The sequence below is a fragment of the Gopherus evgoodei genome, chromosome 5 (assembly GCF_007399415.2).
Source record: "Gopherus evgoodei ecotype Sinaloan lineage chromosome 5, rGopEvg1_v1.p, whole genome shotgun sequence".
NCBI lineage: Eukaryota > Metazoa > Chordata > Testudines > Testudinidae > Gopherus > Gopherus evgoodei.
Window position 1 is genome coordinate 51,597,072 of NC_044326.1, and position 24,867 is coordinate 51,621,938.

The 24,867-nt window shown below is 39.4% G+C and overlaps 1 protein-coding gene across 4 annotated transcripts in view; it reads left to right on the forward strand.

Moving 5' to 3' along the window:
- SPATA18 (spermatogenesis associated 18) overlaps window positions 1–23,855 on the forward strand; it is a 42,481-nt gene extending 18,626 nt beyond the window's left edge. Inside the window, exons 5-14 of one of the 4 annotated variants that reach the window (XR_004000682.1) lie at window positions 165–260; window positions 9,940–10,074; window positions 10,824–11,061; window positions 12,189–12,347; window positions 12,895–13,070; window positions 15,508–15,631; window positions 15,991–16,080; window positions 18,746–18,791; window positions 19,763–19,845; window positions 20,851–23,855. Coding sequence is in view for 3 of the 4 variants with exons in the window: in XM_030564789.1 (XP_030420649.1) it covers window positions 165–260; window positions 9,940–10,074; window positions 10,824–11,061; window positions 12,189–12,347; window positions 12,895–13,070; window positions 15,508–15,631; window positions 15,991–16,080; window positions 18,746–18,791; window positions 20,851–20,909 (1,123 nt within the window). In the remaining variant the exon portion in view is untranslated. Of the gene's footprint in view, window positions 1–164; window positions 261–9,939; window positions 10,075–10,823; window positions 11,062–12,188; window positions 12,348–12,894; window positions 13,071–15,507; window positions 15,632–15,990; window positions 16,081–18,745; window positions 18,792–19,762 lie in introns of all 4 variants that reach the window. The other 3 variants (XM_030564789.1, XM_030564790.1, XM_030564791.1) reach the window with 3 other exon arrangements.
- The last annotated feature ends 1,012 nt before the right edge of the window (window positions 23,856–24,867 follow it).

The following is a 24,867-nucleotide window of genomic DNA, read 5'->3' on the forward strand; positions in this document are numbered from 1 at the left end:
TAGTTTAGTCAGATATGACTTTTGCAGACTATGCATGCAGGTGACCTGCAAAAAAAAGAAAAAAAAAGTCTGCTAAAATATTTGCTTTATCATGCAAAATTCAATGTGAGAATCTGTACCTTTTAATTTAAAGGTATATTTCTGGTTATTAATTTCTCTTGCAGTCTGGCAGAAGCCCAGATGGCTCTTGAAGACACAAAGACCAAATCAGCCACTACCCTTTTGGCAGCAGAGGATGAAATTGTTCATCTAAAAGCAGCGTAAGAAAAATGTGGTGTACTTTAGGGCTATTTGTGGCAGTAAGGCAGCATGCAAAGATATAGTTTGTGATTTGTTTGTGTTTTGTTTACATTTTTAGAATGCTCAATTCTCCACTGTCCTATGCTACTTCAAATAAAGGGGAATAATTCCTTCTACTAACACATGAGACCAGGCAAAGCTTTTGTGATGTGTTGTTCCCCTTTATAAAGTTGACTGGCTGATCCTGATCAGTTGTCTTCTAGACTCTAGCAGTTGGATACAGCTCTTTTGGCTGGATAGGCTTTAAGTTTTTTTTTTTTTTCCTGTGTTCCTCTCTCCAGTTGTCTGGGTTTTGTTACAGTTATTTATGCAGTTAGTATACTAATAATCTCTCTTTCTTTTCTTTTTTTTTAACCTCACTTTTCTTTGGATTATTTAGAGATATGGCACATTAGTTGCAGTGGTTTCATTATCTCTCTTGGCCAGAGAATACCCAACAAAAAAGGCATGGTTTGGACACATCTGGCTTTCTCTTAACAGCCAGTTGGTTAGAGCTTCGGCTCTGTGTATAGAGAGACCCTGTGACTTAGTGGAAGTAGATCCAGGGTGCGAGGTCCTATGTTGGTTGTATGTCCAGTGTGAGTAAAGCATGTATAAGAGGTCCCAGGAGTGTCATATACAAAACCTGAGGTGTATTAACAGACGTGTTGTATGAGAGACTTGGTAGATAATTGTTCCCCTCTACTTGCCATGGGTGAGGTCTCAGCTGGAATACTGTGTGCAGTTCTGGGCACCACAAACTAAGAAATATGTGAACAAATTGGAGAGAGTGTCCAGAGGAGAGCAATAAAAATTATAAGACTTTTAGAAAGCATGACCTCTGAGACAAATTTGAAAAAATAGGACCGGTTTAGAGAAAAGAAGGGAATAGGATCACAGAATATATGGAAGAGAACCTCGAGAGGTCATATAACCTATTCCTGTGCACTGAGGCAGGCCAAGTATACCTAGATTATCCTGACAGGTGTTTATCTAACCTGTTCCTAAAAATCTACAATGAAGGGGATTTCGCAGCCTCCCTTGGTAATCTATTCTAGTACTTATCTATCCTAATAGTTAGAAATATTTTTCTAATGTCTGACCTAAGTCTCGCTTGATATGGATTAAGCCAATTCTTGTCCTATGAACACAGAGAACAATTGATAACCATCCTCTTTATAAAAGTCCTTAACATCTTTGAAGTCCATTATCAGGTCCCTCTTCAGTTTTCTTTTCTTAAAACTAAACATTCACAGGATTTTTCAAAAAAACTTTTCCTCATAGGTCAAGTTTTCTAAACCTTTTATCATTTGTATTACTCTCCTCTGGATTCTCTCCAATTTGTCCACATCTTTCGTAAAGTGTGGCTCCCAAAATTAGACACAGACTCCAGCTGAGGCCCCAGCAGTGCCAAGCAGAATGGAACAATTAGCTTCCACATCTTCCATATGACAATATACTCCAGAATGATATTAGCCTTTTTCACAATTGCATCACATTGTTGACTCATATTCAATTTGTGATCCACTATAACCCTCAGATCCTTTTCTGCAATACTACTGCCTAGCCAATAATTTCCCTTTTTGTGTTTTGATCTTTTCCTTCATAGGTATAGTAACTTTGCACTTGCCTTTATTGAATTTCATACTGTTTACTTCAGATCAGTTCCCCAATTTGTGGAGGTAATTTTGAATTCCAATCCTGTCCACCAAAGTGCTTGTAACCCCTTCCAACTTGCTGTCATCCACGGATTTTATAAGCATACTCTTCACTCATTATCCAAGTCCATTAAGGAAAATGTTGAAATGTACCAGACCCAGAGCAGATACCTGTGGGATCCCACTAGATACCTCATCCTAGTTTGACAGTAGAGCACTGATAATTACTCTGAGTTTGGTTATTTCATCCAGACCACATTTCCTTAGAGGTAACAGCTTAGTTGACTAGTCAATTCATTCTTCTTATCTCCAGGTTAATGCAATATTTTCACTAGCAGAAAAGAAGTTTTGATCTAACAGGATATAAGATTCTTCTGATATTTGGCTTTTCAGAAGAGATGATTTAGTCATGCCTGTTAAGCAAGATGCCTGCAATTTAAATGTAAATGGCAGTGCTCCACTGCTTGAAAAGAATGGGGACCTTATGCCTAATAACACTGTAGGAAATGGTGTAACTTTTTTCCTCAGTTCCCCTTTTCATTCAGAACATTTAAGACAGAGAGTGGACTGCTCCTGACAAGAAACCAGGCCATAAAAGCTTTTAAATCATGCTCTGCTCTCTCAGAAGAAAAGCCTGGTGGGGTTTTTTGCAGCCCAAAGAATTGATCCAAGTATTTCAGGGATGATTAAGAAGTCCATTCTTCCAGTTAACTGGTCCTTGTGCAACTGATATACTGGGGAAAAAAAGTAGTGTTCTTGATCTTATGAACATTCCAACATTTCCATGCTTGGGTAGATAAGGTTTACCCATGCATCTTAGATAATTATAAGATACCTATTAGCATGGTATGTAAGTACCAAGAGGGACTAAGGTGTTCTTTCCTAATCAATGGATTGTGAGGCTGAGAGTCATGTTTCTGCCTTAATCCAAGTGGCTCTGTTTATCTAATATATAACCTCACCTGATGCTTGCAGGATAACAGTAACTGGCAGAACTCAGCGATGGATTCCCAAATAGGTTCTGGGAATAGATTCTCAGATACTAGCCTTTTGAATGGAGTGCCAGCTTGGGGCACAAAGACACCCATGCTTATGGTCTTTCATAAAGATGGGCTCCCTTCATCTATTGGGTGGAGTCTAGATCAGGCAACTCATTGCTTCAACCTAGAGTTTAAAGGCCAGGTAGTAGGGATCCAGATATAGCATATCAGCATAAATTGAGGTTTGGGGATGGAAAGCATAAAGATGAATGCGTGAGGACCTAGCCCATCAAATCTTCTTGTAGCTAGAGAGGAATTTTCTACCATTCTTAGTCATTCATGGGTATAGTAGCCCTGAATTTCATGGCAGTCTGGCTCATTGAATCAGATCTAGCTAGAGGAATTGGAACTGTGTAAGTCCTCATTCTTAATATGTTTTAAATGACCTTATAGGTTCCTAAATAAAGTGCAAAGTAGTGTTTTTCACATTCTGAGAATCATTGCCTCTGAGGCTGAATACTTTCATCTCTCACCTATGAAAGAATAGCCTATTCAGCATTCATCTCAGATGGTCACATATATACACTCTGAGACAGAGCCTCTGTTCCATAAACCTGATGGTCATAAGGCTCCTGGTCACCTTTGACTGTCAGCCTGGTTCTTGAGCAGGTGCACAAGAGGAGTTTTTTAGGATGATTATCTTGCTTTTCCCCTAAGTGTAAGCAGGTTATATGTTCCACATCTTAGGTCCCGTGGCTCTTTGATCCACACAAAAAAATCAACCTCATGATCTCTAACAGGTGATACTGGTATATCTTTCAGATCATTACAGATTTGAGCATTCCTCCTATGAAAGACAGGTCCTGTATGCTGTAGTTCATGGATTTTCTCAGTTTTTCTTAGCTATACCCTCTGTTCTGGTACTGGGTACTTGAAGTTCCCATTTGCCTAGGAGGACATAGAAGGATCTTGGAGACTGGTAATTTCTTATCTGTTAATTTGATTTCTCCAAATCCTGTACATAGAAACCCAGACATCCATTTGCTGTTATTGTTGTGTCTGGATTTCAGATAGTTGTCCTGGATTTTTTTCTTAATTTTCTTTGTACATTATTTTTAAACTGAAGTCTTATTGCTCAAGAAGATCCTAACTGATCAGAGCCAGGCAGCCCATTTTTAGAGAGAGTGATGTCATAGAATATCAGGCTTGGAAGGGACCTCAGGAGGTCATCTAGTCCAATCCCCTGCTCAAAGCAGGACCAGTCCCCAACTAAACCATCCCAGTCAGGGCTTTGTCAAGCCTGACCTTAAAAACCTCTAAGGAAGGTGATTCCACCACCTTCCTAGGTAACCCATTCCAGTGCTTCAGCACCCTCATAATGAAAAAGTTTTTCCTAATATCCAATCTAAACCTCTCCCACTCCAACCTAAACCTCCCCCCTAAAAAACTGTCTTTTTTCTTTCTCCATCTGCTGGAAGGAAGTACTTGTATCCACTTATCTGGTTTGGTATAGTGGAACTTAAACAGGATAGAACCCCAGTTGAAATCAATGAGAGTCTTTCCACTGACTTCAGTGGGAGCTGTATCATGTCCTGAGACAAATACATGATTTCCTCCTTTCTTTCTTACCTTCACTGCACTGTGGGTTGTTTTTTGTTTTTTGTTTGTTTTTGTTCTGTTTTTGATTTTTAATGATATTGAGAAATTATGCATAAAAGAACAAGAGAAATTTGTTCTTTGGTTTTATGGCCCACAACAGTTGAACACATTCAGCAACTGAACATTTTCTCATACATTCATATATGGTATATTACTTTTTGTCTGGATATTTCTTTAAAAGAAAAATGCCAGAATATATCTGAAAGGACTTAATTTTTAATGTATATTTTCAGCCCTATGAAAGAACTGAAACTGCTCTGATTTCAGCATGCTTTCATCAAAATTTTTCTCCAGATGGCCCTCTAATTATCATTGTGCTTCTATGTCAGTAGAGTAATAATTGATCTGGATTCTGGCATTGTGTGTCTGTGTTTTGGGGGCTTCTAAAACTGTATTTTAATCCTATTCAGTCTGTTATTCTTTTCTTGAAATTTTATTGCTGGTCTATTTATTATTTTGTTCAATTGATCATAGTGAAGGCTATTGACTGTTTAATTTGGCCTCTTTTCCAATTGTACTCCTTTTTTATTTAAAAAAAGTCTGATTATTTCATAGTACAACATTTAGTTTTTAATGACCACTCATTCTCCCACTCCAGAATTGCATCTCATGCTGTAATCAGCCAGGCACCATTAGTATGAGTCTTAAAAACTCCCTCACTTGCTGATGCACTTCTGGAAATGACAGAATTTGAATGGGTCATTTGATGAAAGTGGAACGTCAATACAGAAAAAGTAAAAATCTTACAAATTAAGATGAAATGGTCAGCTGGAACAATTTACAATAAGCAGAACAATCAAAGGAGGAGCAGAGGACGTGCATCCATTAGTTAGAGGTAGAGGCTACCTAGTGTGCTCCATCTAAATAGAGAGGAGTCAAGGTTGGTTAAAAGATTAATGGATTTACCTTGAATAAAACTGAATGAAGGAACAACGTGCCAGTCTTTTATAATATGCTGTATTTTTATATAATAATTAATCATTGATTTAAATAATTAATTTGTAAGATTTTTTACTTTTTCTGTATTGATGTTGCATGATTCTCCTCAAATGACCCATTGAAATTCAGTCATTTCCAGAAATGCATTGGTAAGTGATGAAGTTTTTATGACTCATATTGATGGTGCCTGGCTGATTACAGTATGAGAGGTAATTCTGGAGTGTGAGAAAAGAAATTTCATAACATTCTTTACAAACTAATTTATGTGAAAACTTAAAGCCCGAAGGAAGCTAAATACCAACAAAGTGTTAAGGGGCCAAAAAACTGATGAGGTATTATGAGTGATTAAACCATGATGATGATGGTGATGATGAAGATGAACTATTTGTAATGAGGAAGCTCCAAGAGGCCTCATCCCAATGATGCTAGGAGCTGTATAAACATATAAAGAAAAGATGGTTGCACCCATGTACACCAGTGCTGAATTTGGGCTACTGATACTACAACAGACCATGTTTGAGCTGCTGAAATTGACATTCTGTGGCCCTTTTGGTTAAACACTAGTTTTCCAGGTCTTATAGCTCTGGTGTGGTAATTTGCATTAGCTTTAGAAACTTCACACAGAATTTCTTAGGCTGTGACTTTTTTTTTTTTAAATTAACTTCCATCAGTTTAAGTTGTCCATTTTATTTTTAAATAACATATAGAAAAGTTTAAGCATCTATGGTAATATTTTTTACCTTTTAACTGAAAAGTTCTTAAAAACTGCAAATTAATCAGCAAGTAAGCATGAATGTATGGTAAACAGGTACCTTTTTTAAACAGATGAATTTTTAAGGCATGCACATGGACGTCCATAGCTGCTTTTCAGAATGTTGTGATTTTTCACAGAACACATTATTTACTACCATTTGTTCTTATTAATGATTTAGGAACACCCACAGACCCAATATCTCCTACAATCCCCAGAATGTTCAGACCTCTTTAGCGTCAGTGGGAAAACTGATAATGTTCTACTGATTTTTGGATCAGTAGTTTTATAGAGACTGTAGAATATTTATTAAATAAAAAATTTAAAACAACTTAATTCTCACTCACGCTAGACTAGCATTGAAAGGGGATAATGTCAAGGCTTTAAAAGACTAGAGGTTGATCTACTGTATATGTCCCATAAAGAGGGCCTTTTCTTCTAGTGCTTTGTTTTTCTTTTCTGTATCTTTAAAAAATTAATCCAATATGTGGTGGCTGCTCTTTTAAATTTGTGATTTAGTGTGGGATTATCAGTGAACATAGCAGGGTACATGTACTCTAACTGGCTTTAAGTTAGAACACGTGACGCTGTTTTTTTATGAGTAAGGTACGCACCTCTTTCAGTAGGTCTCTGAAGGTGCAATAATTATTTGCAATTATTATCTGCAGTTGTGATAGTTATTTCTGATAAAAAAAGATGGAAACTCTTCAGATCTATATAGAACTACAGATGAGGATCATCACATTTTGTACTTAAACATCTTGATGGGTGTGCTTGTGAATAGTGTTAATTGACAAAAGGCAGGAAATACTGAATTACTTTTTCCTTGTCTGATTTTGTTGTTATTGCAGACACCCTGCATTGCCTAACCATGGTAATTGTTAAGGACACTGTGGTAGATGAACTGCATGGCACTATGTTCCTTTTTACTACTTTCTTGTCAGAACATAAAAATGGCTTTACTGGGTCAGACAAATGGTTCAGCTAGCCCAATATCCTGTCTTCCAACAGTGGCCAGTGCCACATGGTTCAGAAAGAATGAACAGAACAGAGCAATTATTGAGTAATTCATCACCTGTTGTCCACTCTCAGCTTCTGGAGTTAGAGGTTGTGTCCCTGACAGTCCTGATGAATGGACCTATCATCCATGAATTTATCAAATTTTTTGAACCCAGTTATACTTCTGGCTTTCACAATATCGCCTGGCAACAAGTTACCCAGGTTGACACTGCACTGCCTGAGGAAGTACTTCCTTATGTTTTTTTTAAACACTCTGCCTATTAATTTCATTGGTTGGCCCTGGTCCTTGAATTACGTGAAGGGGTAAATAATACTTTCCTATTTGCTTTCTCCACACCAGTCGTGATTCTGCAGACCTCTATTGTACTCCTACTAAGTCATCTCTTTTCTAAGCTGAACGGTCCCAGTCTTTTTATTTTCCCCTTGTATGGAAGCTGTTCCACACCCCAGTTCCTAATACACCTGAATCTTCCCTCCCAGAACATTGTCTCTTTCATGCAATGAGACCCTGCAGTTCTAACTGGCCCAGCATGTGGAACTGGGTGCATTTCAGAGAATGTTACCATGAAGGTTCTGGACTTTAGTCTCTTACCTAGTAGCCAAAAGTTGGCCTCCAGGACCCCTCTCCTACCTTCTCAATGTCACTGGTACCTACATGTACCATGACTAGGATTCCGTGACTTTCTGTGACCTTTGGGACTTCTGCAGTGGCCAGTGTGGCTGACCCCAGGCCCACCCAAGCAGCTGGCTCTGGGGACAGCTGCTCAGGTGGCCTTGGGGACAGCCATACCAGCTGCCCCTGGAGTGGCCCCAGGGATGGCCAGAGCAGCCATGGTCCACAGCCCCCGGGCAGCAGTCCCTGGGCGGCTGGACGGTGTGTCCACGGTTCCTGAGCAGTGGTCCCCGGGTGGCTGGACGGCGTGTCCACGGCCCCAGGGCAGTGGTCCCCAGGTGGCCTGATGGAGTGTCCGCAGCCCTCAGGCTGCAGTTCCCGGGCGGCTGGCCGAAGCAGCCGTGGTCCACGGTCCTGGATGGCCGGCCAGAGCAGCATGGTCTGTGGCCCCCAGCAGCAGTCCCCAGATGTCATCCCCCAGCAATCCCCTTTCCCCCCCAAGATTTAGTCACAAGTATTTTTAGTATAAGTCATGGACAGGTCATGGCTGTGAATTTTTGTTTATTGCCTGTGACCTGTCCATGACTTTTCACTAAAAATACCTGTGACTAAAACATAGCCTTAACCATGACCCACCGGCTTCTCCCTGGCACTGCACATAAGTCTATCTGGATGTCTTGAGAGGTCTGTACCTATGCACCCAGAAGGCAATTCACCATGTGGTTGTCCCAGGCATCACAAACCCAACAATATATATTTCTAATAATTGACTCCCCCATCCCTATTATCTGTCTTTTCCTAATAACTAGAATCCCCTCCTCTGGAGGGGTATCCTCAGTGGGAGGGGATACCCTGATGTCATATTGGCCTAAGTTAGGAGCATGTTTGTTAGACGTATCTGCCTCTCGCGTGCCCTTGCAAAACTCCCTGGTTTGCTGCTCCTGTTTGTTAGCTCCTTTGGTCAATTATTAGCTGGCTTTTTAAACCCCTTTTCCCTCTGAGTTAGACATTCCCCCTGTCAAGGGATTATGATGCATAAAAGTTTTCCTCCCTCGCCCATCTCCAGAAAAAACCCACTAGTTTTCTTTCCTGATTATTTATTTCATTAGAAATATCTGCTCCCCTCTTGCCTCTCTTTGCTGGAATTCTTTGCTGTAGGAATTGCAGGACTTGACTAGTGGTCACAGGAAACTAACACTATGGGCAGCTTGTCCTCATTTGAGGCAGGAAATTCTCTTGCCCTTGCCACAGTGGCCATTCTTACATTACTTGTAGATCTTTTCCTCCCTCCAGTGGAGGGAGAAAGATCTGCAGCTCAGGTGGCAGCCTCATTTGGTATCGCTAGTCAAGCCCTCCGAAGATCTCACCAGTAAAGAAAGGGAAGGAAGGACATAGAAAACATTCAGAGTTTTGTTTGTTTTTTGGAGTGGGGAGAAGCAAAGGGGGAAACTTTGAGACATCTCCTATATATAGTAAAGAAGCAGTAAAGGGCAATATAAATGTGTATAAAATTGCTTTTCAGGGCATCTAACAATGTTTAAGAATCATCATTATTTCTTCCTCTTTTGGGGTGAGGGAGGGCTTCAGTAAGGTTACAGCTTCATGTGACATCATTATTCAGGGCCTCCAAAAATCTTGCCAAGGTACTCCTGCAGAGAGAGGAAGAGGAGGATCTGATGTAAAAAATAAAACAACCCCAAACTCCTTTTTTAGAAAGTTTGAGACTCTGATTAATTTGTGACAATGAGGAAAGAGACTGATCTTGTTCACCTGACATGGTCCTGGAATACATAAGGGTAATTAATATCCCATGTCACATGACAAGAGTCTGTATACATGAAGTAGCAGTTAAGGGGGAACAAACAATTTTGGGTTGGTATTGCAGTTCATTGCTAACTATGGAGCTCCCTGTGTTTCTCTCTAGAAGTTAACCATCCTATTATTTTTACAAAGCTTTTTGTATTTAATATGGATTAATAAATAGGGCATTTAGATTGGTAGAAGGGCCCCTTGTCACCAGTTTTATGTTGTTTGATTAAGTCTGAAGGCTTCTCAAGCACAGGAGGAGAGCGCTTTGAGGAATCTGGATCGTCTGAATGATTATGAGCAACAGGTTCAAATACTAAAGGATGAGATTGCCATCCTGGGTGCCCAAAAATCTGTTCTTCACAGCAGGTATGGACCCTAATTTGACAAATCTTTAAAACATACACAGGAAGCATACCAAAAACTGAATTTATAATCTCCTAAGCTAGGATAACATGTTGAGCTGCTACTGAAGAGGAAGAGAAATTGCAGATACATAGTTTTAGATTGAAAAGGAAACATAAACTAAACCTCCTCATCCTATAATGAAGCAACATAAATGTTTCCACCAAACTTATTTTGAAGGAAGAAAGGGGGGTAATGCACACACATTTTCATTTCAGCCATGTTGAGCTTCAGGAAATGTACAAAAAGGACAGCCTTTCAGAACATACTGAGAAACTTCTTATGGGCAGAAGCAATACATTATTTCTTGCTGTAGGGCTTTTGGAGCACCACACCATTCCAGTACAAGACTGTTTGCTAAATGTGCCATTTAGTCACTATACATTGGTAATGGAAGAGGTACAAATTCCAAAAGTTTTACTTTTTAAAATTCTGTTTCTCTAGTACAAAGTGCTTCCCTCCACACACTTTTGGAACTGCTTTAACTATATTGATTTAGAAACCAATTTATGGGAATAAACTATACTGGAAACACAACTTTATTCTGGTATAACAGCATCCATACTGGGGCTTGTACATCTTTAACTATATCAGTATAAAACCACACCCTTAAGCAAAATAGTTAAATTAGTATAAACATTGTGTGTAGACCAGACCAAAACTTTCTAAAGGTAATGAGGTGACCTTAAAACGACTTTTCATCTCTCTTTTAGACTTGCACGGAGTCGCTCTCCTTCTCCAAGGCGCTGCCAAAGTAGATCACCTAGTCCTCTTCCGCTCAGGAGCTGCTCACCTGGCCGGGCCAAGCTTACAAATGCTGCACGTCATGCCCACCTGGTGGCTCGCTTTAGTGAGATTTATACTCAAGAACGCTTGGATGCACAAAACCTTCTGAGGACTTACATCGATGATCTGGAGATAGTGCAGAGGATAATATATGTTGCAGCTGTGGTAGGAAATGTTTACTGTATTTTTTTTCCATTACAGTTTGTGCACATACTTTGTGTAAAAATAATATAACCTGGCTGGATTACAACTTGACTCACTTGACACATTTTTTTGTTGTTGCTATTTTCCATTTCAGTTCTTTTAATTTAGTATCCTTTTTATCTTTTCCCTAAAACATGGCAGTTCCTGGCTGCCGGGCCCATTATTATTACTCTGGATCACACCACTTCATTTAAACTAGTTTTAAAAATGAATATTTACAAGCCACTAAGACCTATCCATATGATGCTTCACATTAAGTCACATGAGATATCTAGATGCATGTTTTCTGAATGTTCTGGGTGTCATATAAGAACCTAGGTAGGCAGATAGAGCAGGAGACTGGGAGTCAAGAGGAGTCCTTAATTCTATTTGTGGTTTTTCCACAGCTCACTTTTATCGCCTGTGGCAAGTTGTTTTACTTCTCTGTGCTTCATTTTCTCCCTCTATAAAATTGATGTAGTACTTAGCCATAGCAGAATCTTAATGGATATGGTCCTGAGAGAGGTTGAGCACCTGCAGCCTCCACAGATGTCACTGGGATTTGTGAATGCTCAGCACCAAGCCTTAATGGCAAGCATTGGTGTGTAAATGCAAAGTGTTATTTTTCCCTAAACTAGCAATTTTCAACCAAATTACACAATCAAACTACAAATCCTCTTACTAACAGACAACGTGTACTGCTGTAGACATGTTATGCTATAGAGCTTAAGATTCTAAGTACAACATCCTGTCCACTGACATCTTTGAATGTGTTCAACTGCAGTACTTGATTTTGCAAGTGTTGAAATCTTATGGAAAAATAGAAAATTCTAGCTGGGAAGTCGAAGCATTCTAATCTAATTTGTCATCTGGAATTTAAAAACAAGTGTGATGTATCTGAGAATACCTTTCCTAAGGTGTATTGTTTCTAAACACCACCATTTTACTATGAGAATTTTTCTCCTCAGGAAACTATACAGACATTTGGCCAGATTTATCCTTGATATCAGTGAGGTTACTCTGGGAATGTGTCTGGACCATTGTTTGAAAATCAAACCTATTTTCTTGCTCAAGGTTATAAATATAACTGGCTGTTTTAACATTTGCAGGAGTCTTTCCATGCAGCAAAGATGGCCTTCAGACAATTCAAAATGCGTGTGAGAAAGACTCTGTCTCTAGCTTACTCAGGGCCTGAATCACTTGAAGACACTGTCCTGGATTATATAGTTCGCCATGAGGATCTATATGATGTTCAAGCTAGTGTCAATGTAAGTCAGAGACAATGTAAAGCCAGACTATTCATATTTTGTACAAACCTGAAATTCATCTTACTTTGAAGTAGTTTTACTAGAGAGAAGTTAACGGCATTAATTTCATTTTGTTGTATCAATACATTTTTCTCATACAGTAATATATCATGCTAGTGTTTATATCTGTTTGATATACTTTTATCTGTGACTGTAGTGTCTGTGTTTGCAAAATAAAATAAAACAATTGTACGATGCTTTTAGTGGTAGTTTAGGAAACACTGTACTGCACTTGAAATCAGTATACCAATCATAGGACTGATGTCAGCATTAATGCTGATATTGTGATGTCATTTCAGAAATACATCTTTTAGAGGTAATAGTCCCTGAAATAATGTAAGACAGCATCTTTGGTGTTCTGTGTATCTTTTATTAAAGGGGGTTTTGTGCTAGTGAAATTTAGGAGGGTCAAGTGTTGCAGTATCAGCCTGTCTGTAACTACAAAGCTTTGTTAAGCTCAAATTCATCATCACTAGTGATTAACTAGATATGTTATGTTTATTTTCAGGAAGTAATTCGTGCCATGAATATCAATCCTAAAATTTCATTCCCACCAGAAGTTGACTTCATCATGATTAGCAGTTTGATTCGGGAGTTGTGCCGCGTAGCTTTTTCAATGCAGACCTTGGTTCCTCCCCTTGATATTGCATTTGGTGCAGATGGAGAACTGTTTAATGAGAGCAAGTAAGAACTCTGAAATATTCAGTAATAGACTCCTGCCCTAGAAATTAGAGATGGAAAAGACCCATCAGGCCACACAGTCCATCCTTCAGCCAGTTCAGCCTATTTAAATTAAGGTTTAAGATTGCTGGTAAACGTTACTTGTTTAGTTTGAGTTCTATTTCCCTACTGTGTAGCACATTTGGTAGATAATTCAAGGGTTATAGTGGAATATGTATGCAAATATGCAAACTTTGGGCAATATATTTCACTTATTAGTCACTTTTTCAACCAACAGGGCAACAGTTTTATCTATAAACTCGTCTCAAATGTATATTTGATTATAAAACCTTTACTAAAAATATTAAGAACAATCTTCCTCTCGCTGCCAAATTCCCCCCTGCCTCCAGTGTTTTAAAAAGATTCTTCTTGCTACCTCCTCCATTGTTACTTGCCCAATTCATTACAAGCAAAGCTCCAGTGAGCTCTGACAGATAGTGCCTGCCTTTAAGGGTCTCACAAATCTCAGGATTCTTTGCACATCCTTTCTGGCAGCTGTTCTGTGGATTCTGAGCTCTTTGGTGCCCCATCATCACTTGCTGTCACAGTTCAGTATGGAAGGAGAAGCCACTTCTTAGAGAAGTGAAAATCCTTTGTAGAAATGGGATTTTCTTTAACATTTTGTGAACTAGGGTTTAAAGGCTCTTTCAAGGCTCAGAGTTGGCTGCTGTGTGAACTGATAGCAAACTCTAGAGCACTTCTGAGACCTTTCAAGCAGGCACCAGAGGCCAGAGCTCAAAGGACATTTGCTTTCAAGGAGAAAAAAGTTAAATAAGGGGGAGAAAAGGAAGGCAACAACAGCAAGAAGGCTTAAAATATTTACTTTAAAACTGGAGAGAGACAGAGGGGAACAGGTGAAGTAGTCAGGGAGAGAGAGGAGGAATGAGAGGAAGGTGAAGCTTCAGCAGGACAAAAGCAAAATCAGACATGATCAGAAGACGTGGCTTTAGCCAGCTGCTGACCAGCCAGCTATTTTGACTATATTAGAAGGGCAATGGCCCCTAACTATTTTTAGTGTTATCAGCCTTTCTTAGGCAACTAGATGTGTTTGGCCTTCAAAAGACCAGGGAGTGAGACAGAAGATAGAACTAATACATTTAAAAAACCCTAAAAAGTCCCAAAATAGTTTTTCTAGACTTAAAAATATCACTGTTTTATAGGCCATTATCTCGGGATCTTTAAGGGCAAGGAAGAAGTCTTGTGTCCCACTGGAAAGGTGGAACTCTCCAGTGCCTAACAGTAGACGGCTCCTGTTTCTAGCCCTCATGAATCATGAGATACCAGACCTTAAATATGTTTTTAGTCAGGACTGACCATTGCCCATCCTACACCTAAGACCAGGGTAACTTTGGGAGTAGAAATGTTAAAATTTAAATTATTTAAAAAGGAAGAATTGCAGCAGTTTGAAAGTACTCAGAGGTTTTAAGGTACATGAACAGTGCAATTTATAACATGGCCTGCAATTTATTATATGGATATCACCAATAGACGTGTGATGTAAATAGCTTTGTGTATATATAATATGCAAGTATCAATAAACAAATGTGCTGACAAAACTGTTTTAACACAATGATAAATTTTCTCTTGTGGCATAAAATGAACAGCTTATTGTTGTCATCTGTGGCTTCTGACAAAACTAAATATGGAGGGTAACTTTGTGATGCTACTGTGATTGACCTACCTGAAACCCATGACATCGGGGAGACTTTTGGTTCATAGAAGAAGGCCTCAAATTGAGGGAAAGTCCTATGTTTAACATGGAATGGTGGGGAACTGACTGTGGGCATTGGTCAGGGAGGGAGAAAAAAGATGGAGGGGATTTGTCGGGGATGTGCAAAAGAGCAGCAATTACTGGGAGGAGGAGAGATTGAAAGGATGGGTGTCTCCCAAGGTAACTTTGCTGGGCCCCCAGAATCCTAAATCTGGCCTTGCTAACTAGTGTGCCCCCCATCCTTTAAGGTGGCTTCTTTCAAGGAAACCAATCTTGTTCATTTAATATTTATTTCTAATTTATTTTTATTGTTGTATCTTTTATCTTATTTTTTGACAAGCAGTCCCAGGAAGATGCAATATGCATTGATTATCAAAACACTGCACTTCATGTTGCCTGTCAGTGATGGAAGGGCCCTTGCTTGCACTTGGGCTAAGCAGGGGTGCATCGGATGTGAGAAATTATTGTAACAAAATTTCTATTGGCACTGGCAGACCACATATGCCTATGTTAGATGAGTTTCACACAAGTACATTCCTTTTTTATACTTCATTTTTACTTGAAATATTGAGAAATATTGAAATATTAAGAAACATATTTACAAGCTATATTCTGGCCTTATCCAGTGTAGCCATCACTGGTTTATTTTAGCATTGACATGGTAATATCCTCTTTGCTGTGTTTGAACAGATACCGTCGCAGCTATGATTCCGATTTTACGGCTCCCTTGGTGGTCTACCATGTGTGGCCTGCTCTGATGGAAAATGATTCTATTATTGTGAAGGGAGAGGCAGTCTCAAAGAGAGGTGCTCTGGTATGTATCCTTGGACTTGCTAAAGAAAGTCATCCTATTTAAATTTTCATGCAACTCTACTACAGGCAGGGTTATTTGTATCAAATCTCAATATTTATTTAGGGCCTGATTTGTCAGCCTTACCATGCATTTAATTTTGCACATATGAGTAGTTCCATTGGCTTCAATATGCTGCTCATGTGCTTAAAGATTAGCATGTGAAGTATTTGCAGGATCATGGCCTTAGTTAGGGAAATATTCTTCTATTCATATAGTTAAGCCTTGACTTCAGCAAAGTAAGGTTGCTCCCAAATTTAGTTTGAATGAATGTACTTTTCTTAATATAGATCTATGTCATACTGTACTGTGTTTTATTGTAGTGGTCTCGCAGGAGCAGGAGTAAAAGCAGAAGCAGAAGCCGCAGCATGAGTCCTATTCTGTCTCATTCTGCAAACCCCAGCCGCACCTTGGTACAGTATAACACATCAGTCATTTTACACTCAATATCATTAACAGAATCTAGGCATTCAGTAACATTACAAGCCATACACACTTGTTGAACATGGGAAATAAGCATTCATATTGACAATCTTGCATGGAATAAGATGAAGCATTATACTTACATCTGCTACATGCATTATACTGTACATTACGTACATCTGCTTCTGCATGGTGCAAAATAGGTGTTGTGTTACCATTTTAGTCAAATATGTAAAATTTGTTGATAAATAATGTGGTCAATTGCTTGACCACACTTTGGTTTTTTATGAAATATATTCAAGTGGCCAAAATAATTTAATGTCAGTCAGGTTTCTTGCTCTAAGCCAATAATGACAGAGTAAAGGAAAATGGTTCTATGTGATACTATTCTCCGGGAAGTCGTCTTGTGCAGCAATGTTACATTCACCTTATGCAGGAGGTGGGCTTCCAAAGTTTCATGATTCTGCTGGCATTATTTATATGATGATTTTACAAGTTACACATCTTTTGATATATCACTGAAATCCAACCCATATGTTCCAAGCTCCTTAACTTTTTGTTCTGTTCCTTCCTTTTGGATATTCGCATTCGAGGTATTGGTCCATGAAGGTACTTCCCTAGCTTGTACTAAGACACACAATAAAAGTATCTTGATTTTTGACAAATTTCCCATTTGCTTAAGGCAAATGTGTACTTTAGCAAATGCAAGGAGTTATGGGATACTTTTCATAATCCTGTTCACTTATGCCAGGAATCCCCAACGTGGTGCCCACGGGTGCCATGGTGCATGCCGGGGCATCTAAGCGTGCCCACGTACTAGCCGGAGGACGAGCATCCACTGAAATGCTGCCGACAAGTGGCATCATCCAGAGGCATCGCCACCAAAATACCACCAAAAATCAGTGGTATTTCGGCGGTGACGCCTCTGGATGACGCTACTTGGTGGCATTTCAGCAGCAACACCTATTGACATTGCTGCTTGTTGGTGGAATTTCGGCGGATGCTCGTCCACTGCCACGGTCCTCCGTAGCTCGTTGTCTGGCTCCCACCAGGTGAAAAATGTTGGGGAGCACTGACTTACACAATAGGTGAGTTTAGGCTACCTCACTATTACAATATTTGTACATAATGTTATTGGTGCTTAATACATACTTATATGGTATGGTATGTGTCTGTGTGTATATATATTGGGGGCCCACCTTCTGCATAAGGTGAATGTAAAATTGCTGCACAAGATGATTTCCCAGAGAATGGTATTACTATTACATTTTCCTTTACTATGTTTGAATATTGTACATGGCTCTGTGTGTGTGTGTGTGTGTGTGTGTGTGTGTGTGTGTGTGTGTGTGTGTGTGTGTGTGTGTGTGTGTGTGTGTGTGTGTGTGTGTGAATGAAAAACTGTATGGTAAACTATCCTTATTGCAGATCAAGTGTAGACTAATGAAAGTATTGATAGATTGTTGGTCTTATGTATATTATTTGCCCTCCTCCCTGTCCAGTTCTGCAAGTTTCCACCTTCTCCGACTTCCAGTCTCTCCTAAATTATCAAGTACAACCAGCCAGAAGAATTTTAGGGCTCTCTCACACTATATATAAATAGCAGATTGTCCCTGCTTCTTAGAATTAGCAGTCTAAATTTACCCTCTAATGGAAGGCAGGAGCAACAAATCAGTGAGGTGGGGATAGGTGTCTGAGCTCACAATAATAAGATTATGGGCGTGAGCAGCAAAGTTTTTATGCAATTTTTGAATTATATTTGAATAGTTATCTATCTAATTTTAAAATTGTTTAATTATACTATATATTTTGTGTGTATCTATTGTTAAGGTATTTATTTAATATTATATAAATGGAGTGTGTGGGGAGGTGGTTTATTTTTATATATAAATACACATACACACTGTGTGTGTGTGTGTGTGTGTGTGTGTGTGTGTGTGTGTGTGTGTGTGTGTGTGTGTGTGTGTGTATAAAAATAAATACCTTATCATTAACAATGTCTTGGTAGACTCACTTCTTGTGGGTGTCATGAAAGAAGAATGAGAGGAGGTAATTTGCTGAATTAAGCTTGAAGGTGGTATAGAGAACCCTCCTTTTAGTTGCCTGGCTGGTGGGTCTTGCCCACATGCTCAGGGTCCCACTGATCACCAGATTTGGGTGGGGAAGGGATTTTCCCCTAAGTCAGATTGGCAGAGACTTTGTTGTTTGTTGCCTGCCTTTGCAGCATAAGGCACAAGTCACCTGATAGGATCATGTGGGCTTATCCTACTTAATCAATTCCCTGTCATTGAGGGGCTGCAGGCATTGGTAGCACCTCAGTCTCCCCTGCTCTCTGCCTGGGGCACAGAACGATTTAGTCTTCTGAGGACTGAAATGCTTTAGTCTTACCCGTTACTGGGCTCAGTACAGGGTACCAGGGTGAAATGTAATGACCTATGACATACAGGAGATCAGACTAGATGATTTAGTGCTCCTTTCTGGCATTAAACTCAATGAAATCTCTGAAATCCATGCTAGTGTAAGTTCCACTTTGCATCATTCTTTTAGTTACATCAGTGTAAATTTTCTGAATGTAGAAGACCTGAGATACTTGTCTGGAGCGTAATACCTTTTATTGAACCTGGTCTGCTGACTTGCTCTTTGCTGTTTGCCTTGCAGTTACCTCGAAGTCGCAGCCCTTCCCCAATAAGGAGCGGAAGCCCAAGTAAGTGGGCGTGTTCAGTATACAATGCCTCTTGGTTTTCACATTAAGTGCTTGAAAGACTGAGTAAAGAGATCAAATAACACTGTGCACGTCTTTGTCTCCGACACACTTGTGTTGTTTTTAAAATGAGTGGCCCTTCACTTTTTCATTTTGTGAAAAGGCCGATGTTTCAGACTTTCGTAGGGCGCCTTCTTTCTCATCCCTTCTAAACCATTATCACAATGTCTCTGACTGCTGGTTGCCTTTATGCTATGGCCAGCCAAATACCTCCACAGCCTCATATAGAACTGTCCTATAGTAAGTACAATTTGGCCCCTTTTCCATGAGGGGAGCAGGCAACTTTGACTACTGGTGCTATACCTACAAATTCCAAATGGACTGGCTAACTGGCCAGGGTGAAATGAGGAATTTTTCAAAATTTCAAATGAAGTCCCTTCTTGATTCCACTCAGTGTAGTTACACCACTACCCCAATATAATATGACCCAATATAACATGGGTTCGCATATAGCGCGGTAACCCAGGGCTCCGGCAGTGGGGCTCAGGCAGCACTTTAAAGGTCCCGGGGCACTGGCTGCTGCTAGGAGCTCTGGGCCCTTTAAATCACCTCTGAAGCCCTGCCACTGCTACCTCGGGGCTGCGGCAGTGGGACTCGGGTGCGATTTAAAGGGCTCAGAGCTCTGGCCACTGTGGGGAGCCCCGGGCCCTTTTAATTACCATCGAAGCCCTGCTGCCGCTACCCCTAGGCTCCGGTAACGGAGCTCGGGTGGCAATTTAAAGGGCCCGGGGTGCCCTGCAGCTGGAGCCCCGGGCTCTTTAAACACTGCTGGAGCCCTGCCACTGCTACCCCGATATAACAGGGTTTCACCTATAACACGATAGGGATTTTTGGCTCCCGAGAACCGCGTTATATCTGGGTAGAGGTGTACTTAGAAAACAAGTCATACTGAAATGTGTATTTTTCTCCAATAGGACTTTAAATTAACTGGATATGTTTCTGTGATTCTGTACATCCGGATCAGTCAACTTCAGTGGTGCCTCCTCCTGTTCCAAGAGTACCTCAAACCTCACTTAAGATAATGTGAATGGCAGTTTTGTGTTACTCCAAAGGGAGGGTTAAATGTCGTTTTTGCTTAGTGTGTTTTTAGTAGGTTTTTTATCATTAGAGAAATTAGTTGAACCAAGTTGATAAAAAAAATTGCATAGACATTTAGGATCATACTCTTATGGTGTAGAGTTTACACAGCTCTTAGCAACCCTGGCAGAAATAGAGCAGTAGATCTAAGGATCACATCTAGAACATTTTTACCTGAAACAAAAGTGTGCCATTTATTTTGACAACATATTTAATATCACACGAACATTACAACTTGTTGAGATTAGCTGTTACTTGAAAACAATGTCACTAGATGGTGCTTATTTACATTTCTAGAAGGCAGCACTAATCTCAGGATATGAAACTCTTAACTACGTGAATAGCATTGTTTTGTCACTGAAGTATCAACTGAAGGTGGTCTCTGTTGTCTGACTGATGAAATACCGGTAGTTTATGACTGGTGCAAGTGACTACTGCATTTCAGTCTCCAGATCTTCAGTTACATTGATTTATGAAAGCACACAACTAATGGGTTGTATGAAGCGTTGTGCTGGTTTTGGCATGGAATTCACTAAGCTTGTTAAATTCAGTCCCTTACTGAAGAAAGGAATCTCACTAGTGGTTGCGATTTGGACCTTTATTGATATTTCAAAAGCGTATCACTGAACATATTGTGGTTTGAAATACTTGCTTGGGATGCATTAACTATTCAGTATCTCCTCTAAATACATACAGAACAAGATTAGACCTTCCATTTGAACACAGTCACAAAAGCTTGGCTATTAAAGACAGTAATTTGCTGCATTCTGAATTAAATAATTGATTATTTTGGTCTCAGAAGTATATTGGTTCTTCTGCCATTTTAAAGGATTTCTTGTCCATTTGTAGAAGTTCATGTTAATATCAGAATGTTTGTTTCTAAGAGAACTGATTTTCTTTTTTCTCTCCTGAACCTCATCTGTAGGGCCAGCCTTAAATACAAGCACCACAAGTGACTGCTTGGGGCCGTGCGCTTTTACATAGGAACCTAGGACGTGTAATAATGGATCTGACCATTAGTTCATCAAGTCCAGTATCTTGTTTCAGTCCAATACCTGATGCTTCAGAGGAAAGTGGAAATTTCCCATAACTCAGCTTCCTAGTTGTGGAATGTAAATGGCTGCAAGCAGGAGGAATTCCTTCCTTCCTGTCCCCTGTTGCAATCAGCTTATGCCCCAAAAAATGAGATTTCCTTACTTTCATTGTAACAAAATCCCGAGTTGTACACGCTGTTAGTCATGAAGTTAACTCTTTAAAAATTCGCCTACATTCTTTAATTCCATGACCTCTCTTAGGGGGACTTGTGCAGACCTGGTACACTCCCTTCTTCCTCCCCACAACTGCAGGGCTGTTTAAGACTCTACAAACTTTAAGACCAGCCCAGCCCAACTTCACTATACACTATTGTAACTATAATGTCACAATTGGTGACTGTATACACAAACTGTGGGCCTGATTCAGCTCTGACCCTGGTTTTATACACATGGAATGTAAAAGTTACTCCTGATTTACACCAGGGTGAGAGCTCTGTGAGGGCTGGTATATGCAGAATCATTTCCACAGGTCCTCAGAATGAACTGAGAGATGCACTGAAATGGAAAAGGCACTCAAGTACGTGGTGGGCTCTCGTTGTCTGTGAAACTCAGTGCGTATATGGCCTCTGAAATGAACATTTAAAGTAGTTTGTTCTCTCTTATAAGCTCTTATATTGTTAGTTACAGCCAGGGAGCTGGGGTTACAATTATCCTGTATACTTACATGTCAATCCCATTATCAATATCTCTAGATAAATGTCTTGATTTTGAGCACTTGCAGCACTGAAGTCACTGATCATAAGAATGGCCATACTCGGTCAGACCAAAGGTCCATCTAGTCCAGTATCCTATCTTCCAACAGTGGCCAATGCCTGGTGCCTCAGAGAGAATGAACAGAACAAGTAATCTTTGAGTGAGCCATGCCCCGTAGCCTGAAATAATCAGGCCCCTTCTTCAGGTGTCTAAATAAGGATTTAGGTGCCTAAGTAATCAATATCACAGAATCTAATAATTGTTTCGGGCCAAAGAGAGATGTTTTTGTAATATTAGTGTTTACGTTTTATATATTATTTGACTTCGACATGTTCACTACAAAGACACACTAGATCACAATCTCTGTCATTTGACACATATTGTTTTGACAAGAAGTAGATTTTCATAACCAATTTTAAGAAAATTAAATATCTTACAAAAGAGGCTCAAACATATTTAATGGCCTGGGATCCATGATGGACCCAGAGACACACCTCAGCAATACCTTTAGATGAAGTATCCTGCAAAGAACTGAAAATGCAAGTTCAGAAACCAAGATTTTAAACACTTGAGGACCACATCATATACAGAATTGACCACATGAGCTAACTGAGCGCTCTGGTCACTTGTCTCAAGGTAATAGAAAAGTTCAAAAGAATTGAAGTGAGTGCAGATTTTGCAGGGAGAAAGTGGCTTCAGTAATACCTTGCAAAATGTAAGAGTTAAATAAAAAAATAAGCTTGATAAACAGTTCTATCATGTGGGTCTGTGGAGCCAATAGCATTTAGCAAGGTGCATGACGTCATTAAGAGAATGATGTTTTTTACTGGGCTTCAATTCAGTTCATTTATAGTCATTTAAATTAGTGAGTAGGTCGGCCAAGGGATTTTTTTTTTAGTGATGAGTCCGACATTAACAGGCTATATACTGCCCTTTATCTACATGCACAACTCCTCCTGACAACAGTGCAATTTGTACATGCTGATCAACGTCAGTGTATGACCCTGTGTGATTGACTTACATATGCAATGAAGCACAGTGGCCTTATAAAAAGGGAGCTCTGTAATTTCTCTCAAGTGCTAAGTGGAAGAATCACCAAACGGGAATTGTATAGCACACATACATGTAAATAAAGTATTAAAAACCTTCAGGGAGAGCAAATGTTTTATAACAAATTAGTGTAAATGCCACACTGGTAGTCGTAACAAAATAATACATGTGGCATAAGTGCAGAAATGTTTGCTGACATGATTTATGTAAGCTGCAAAATGAATGTGATCAGTGGGGTTTATGCTAAAGATTGTGCCAGTACAGTGTTATTCATGATGTCAGTGATAATCCTGAAGTGTTGGACCAAATTCAGGTCTGATCCAAGCCCTGAGATAAATGAGATTGCCTGGGATGTAAATCAGCACTTAATATGGACCAGTGCATTTGTGTGGACATAATGTATGTTTTATATAAACATTGTAATAGCTGAGGAGTTTCCCCTGCATATCAGCACTGTCAAAGCTGATTTTGAATGGCTGAAGAAAAGATCACCCCGTAGTCTAACCTAAATCTGATATCTTTTTTTATTACCTATTTCTGAGGAGATACTGTGGCCTCAACATAAGGATTCTCCTTCCCTTCTTTTCTATGAGCAAATGATTTTAATATATCCCAGAATATCACTATATACAATCAAGAGTTACCAAGATGGATGGCTCAGCTTACTACCACACAGTGGGAGATCCAAGTTCAGAAGCAATCTTGTGCTGCTTTTCCACCTATCTTGGGGTGGGAGTTTTCGATGGTGATGCTGGGCCAGGGTAGTATACATCACTCTAGGAGGACTTGGAGAAGTACTTTGCAGAGGAGGCAAAAGCTATCCAATTACCCAAGGTGGTAAACACCCTTCCATCCTCCTGGACCAGTTGGTGCCCTTTAATCCTTCTTTTGCATTTTTGACCGTCTGTTTTAAATGTATTGCAAAGAATGACTTTATATAAAAGTGCCATCAACAATTAATTCTCTTTTTTAGCCTTAGATAACATAGCTTTGTCATAAGTCATTTATCTTTGATTGCAGTTGTCTAGAGAATTATGTTCTTTGTTTGGTTTGAAATAGCCTGGCTTTGCATTAAAGAAACTTGACAAATGAATTTATTTTGTTTGCGTTTTAGCATATGGTACATTCAGGCTGAGTGCACTTTCTGTGTTTCTGGATTGTACCGTATCTCTCGTTCATGCAGTACAGATTAATTACATTTAAACAGAAATATCTGCATCTTGTTTCACAGCTGATCTCAAATTTTCTGCTGTTGAAAAATGATGTGAGGAAATCTGTCAGCATTTTGCTGATACAGCATATGTATTTCCTGAATAAATAACACATTTTACTCAGTACATTGTTATACCAATTCTTGGCACTCTGCTTTTTGAAGTGAAAGTAGAAACACAAACCAGGTACATCTGAAAACTGGCTGTTGACTTTTAAGAGTGCTGATTGTGCAAGCAAGAAATGCTATTACAAAATTCTCTGTGAAAATTAGAACTGATCTGAAACAAAAAAAGTCAGTGCGCAGATGTTGTTGTTGAACTTTGTGTCACTTTCTGTGAAATAGAGCATCTTACAGGGCCTCATGCACAATAACCTGTATACGGGACTTCTTTGTTTAAAAATAAACACTTCATAAAAAAAGATGATTGTAAAGCTAATTTGAAACTAAAGCTAGTTCTTCCTTTTCACAGCATTACAGCTTAGAGGAAAATATTCCATTTCCACACTTGTAAGATGAGGATAACTTACCTTTGTAAAATGCTTTGAGGGCTTGGATAAAGGATTATAGGTTTGATGATCAAAATATCTGGAGATTTCCTATGATACTAAAAAAATATTGGGTGAAGAATATTTTCTCTTTTATTACTGAAAGTCTGTTTTCTGGAAAAGAAGGTGAAATGTCTGTATCACTGTGGGTTTTTTCTGTCAATGGAAGAAGACTGTGGAACAAAGAAAATTGAAAACCATGGAAGATAAACACAAATGGGAATGACTCAACTGTATCTAACTAGTTAGCACTGAGATGTTGAATAGAACTTTATTTACTTTCCAGAAATATGTATTTTAAGATTTTGCAACTCTCATAAGAACTGGCTTGCCACATAGTTTTGTAA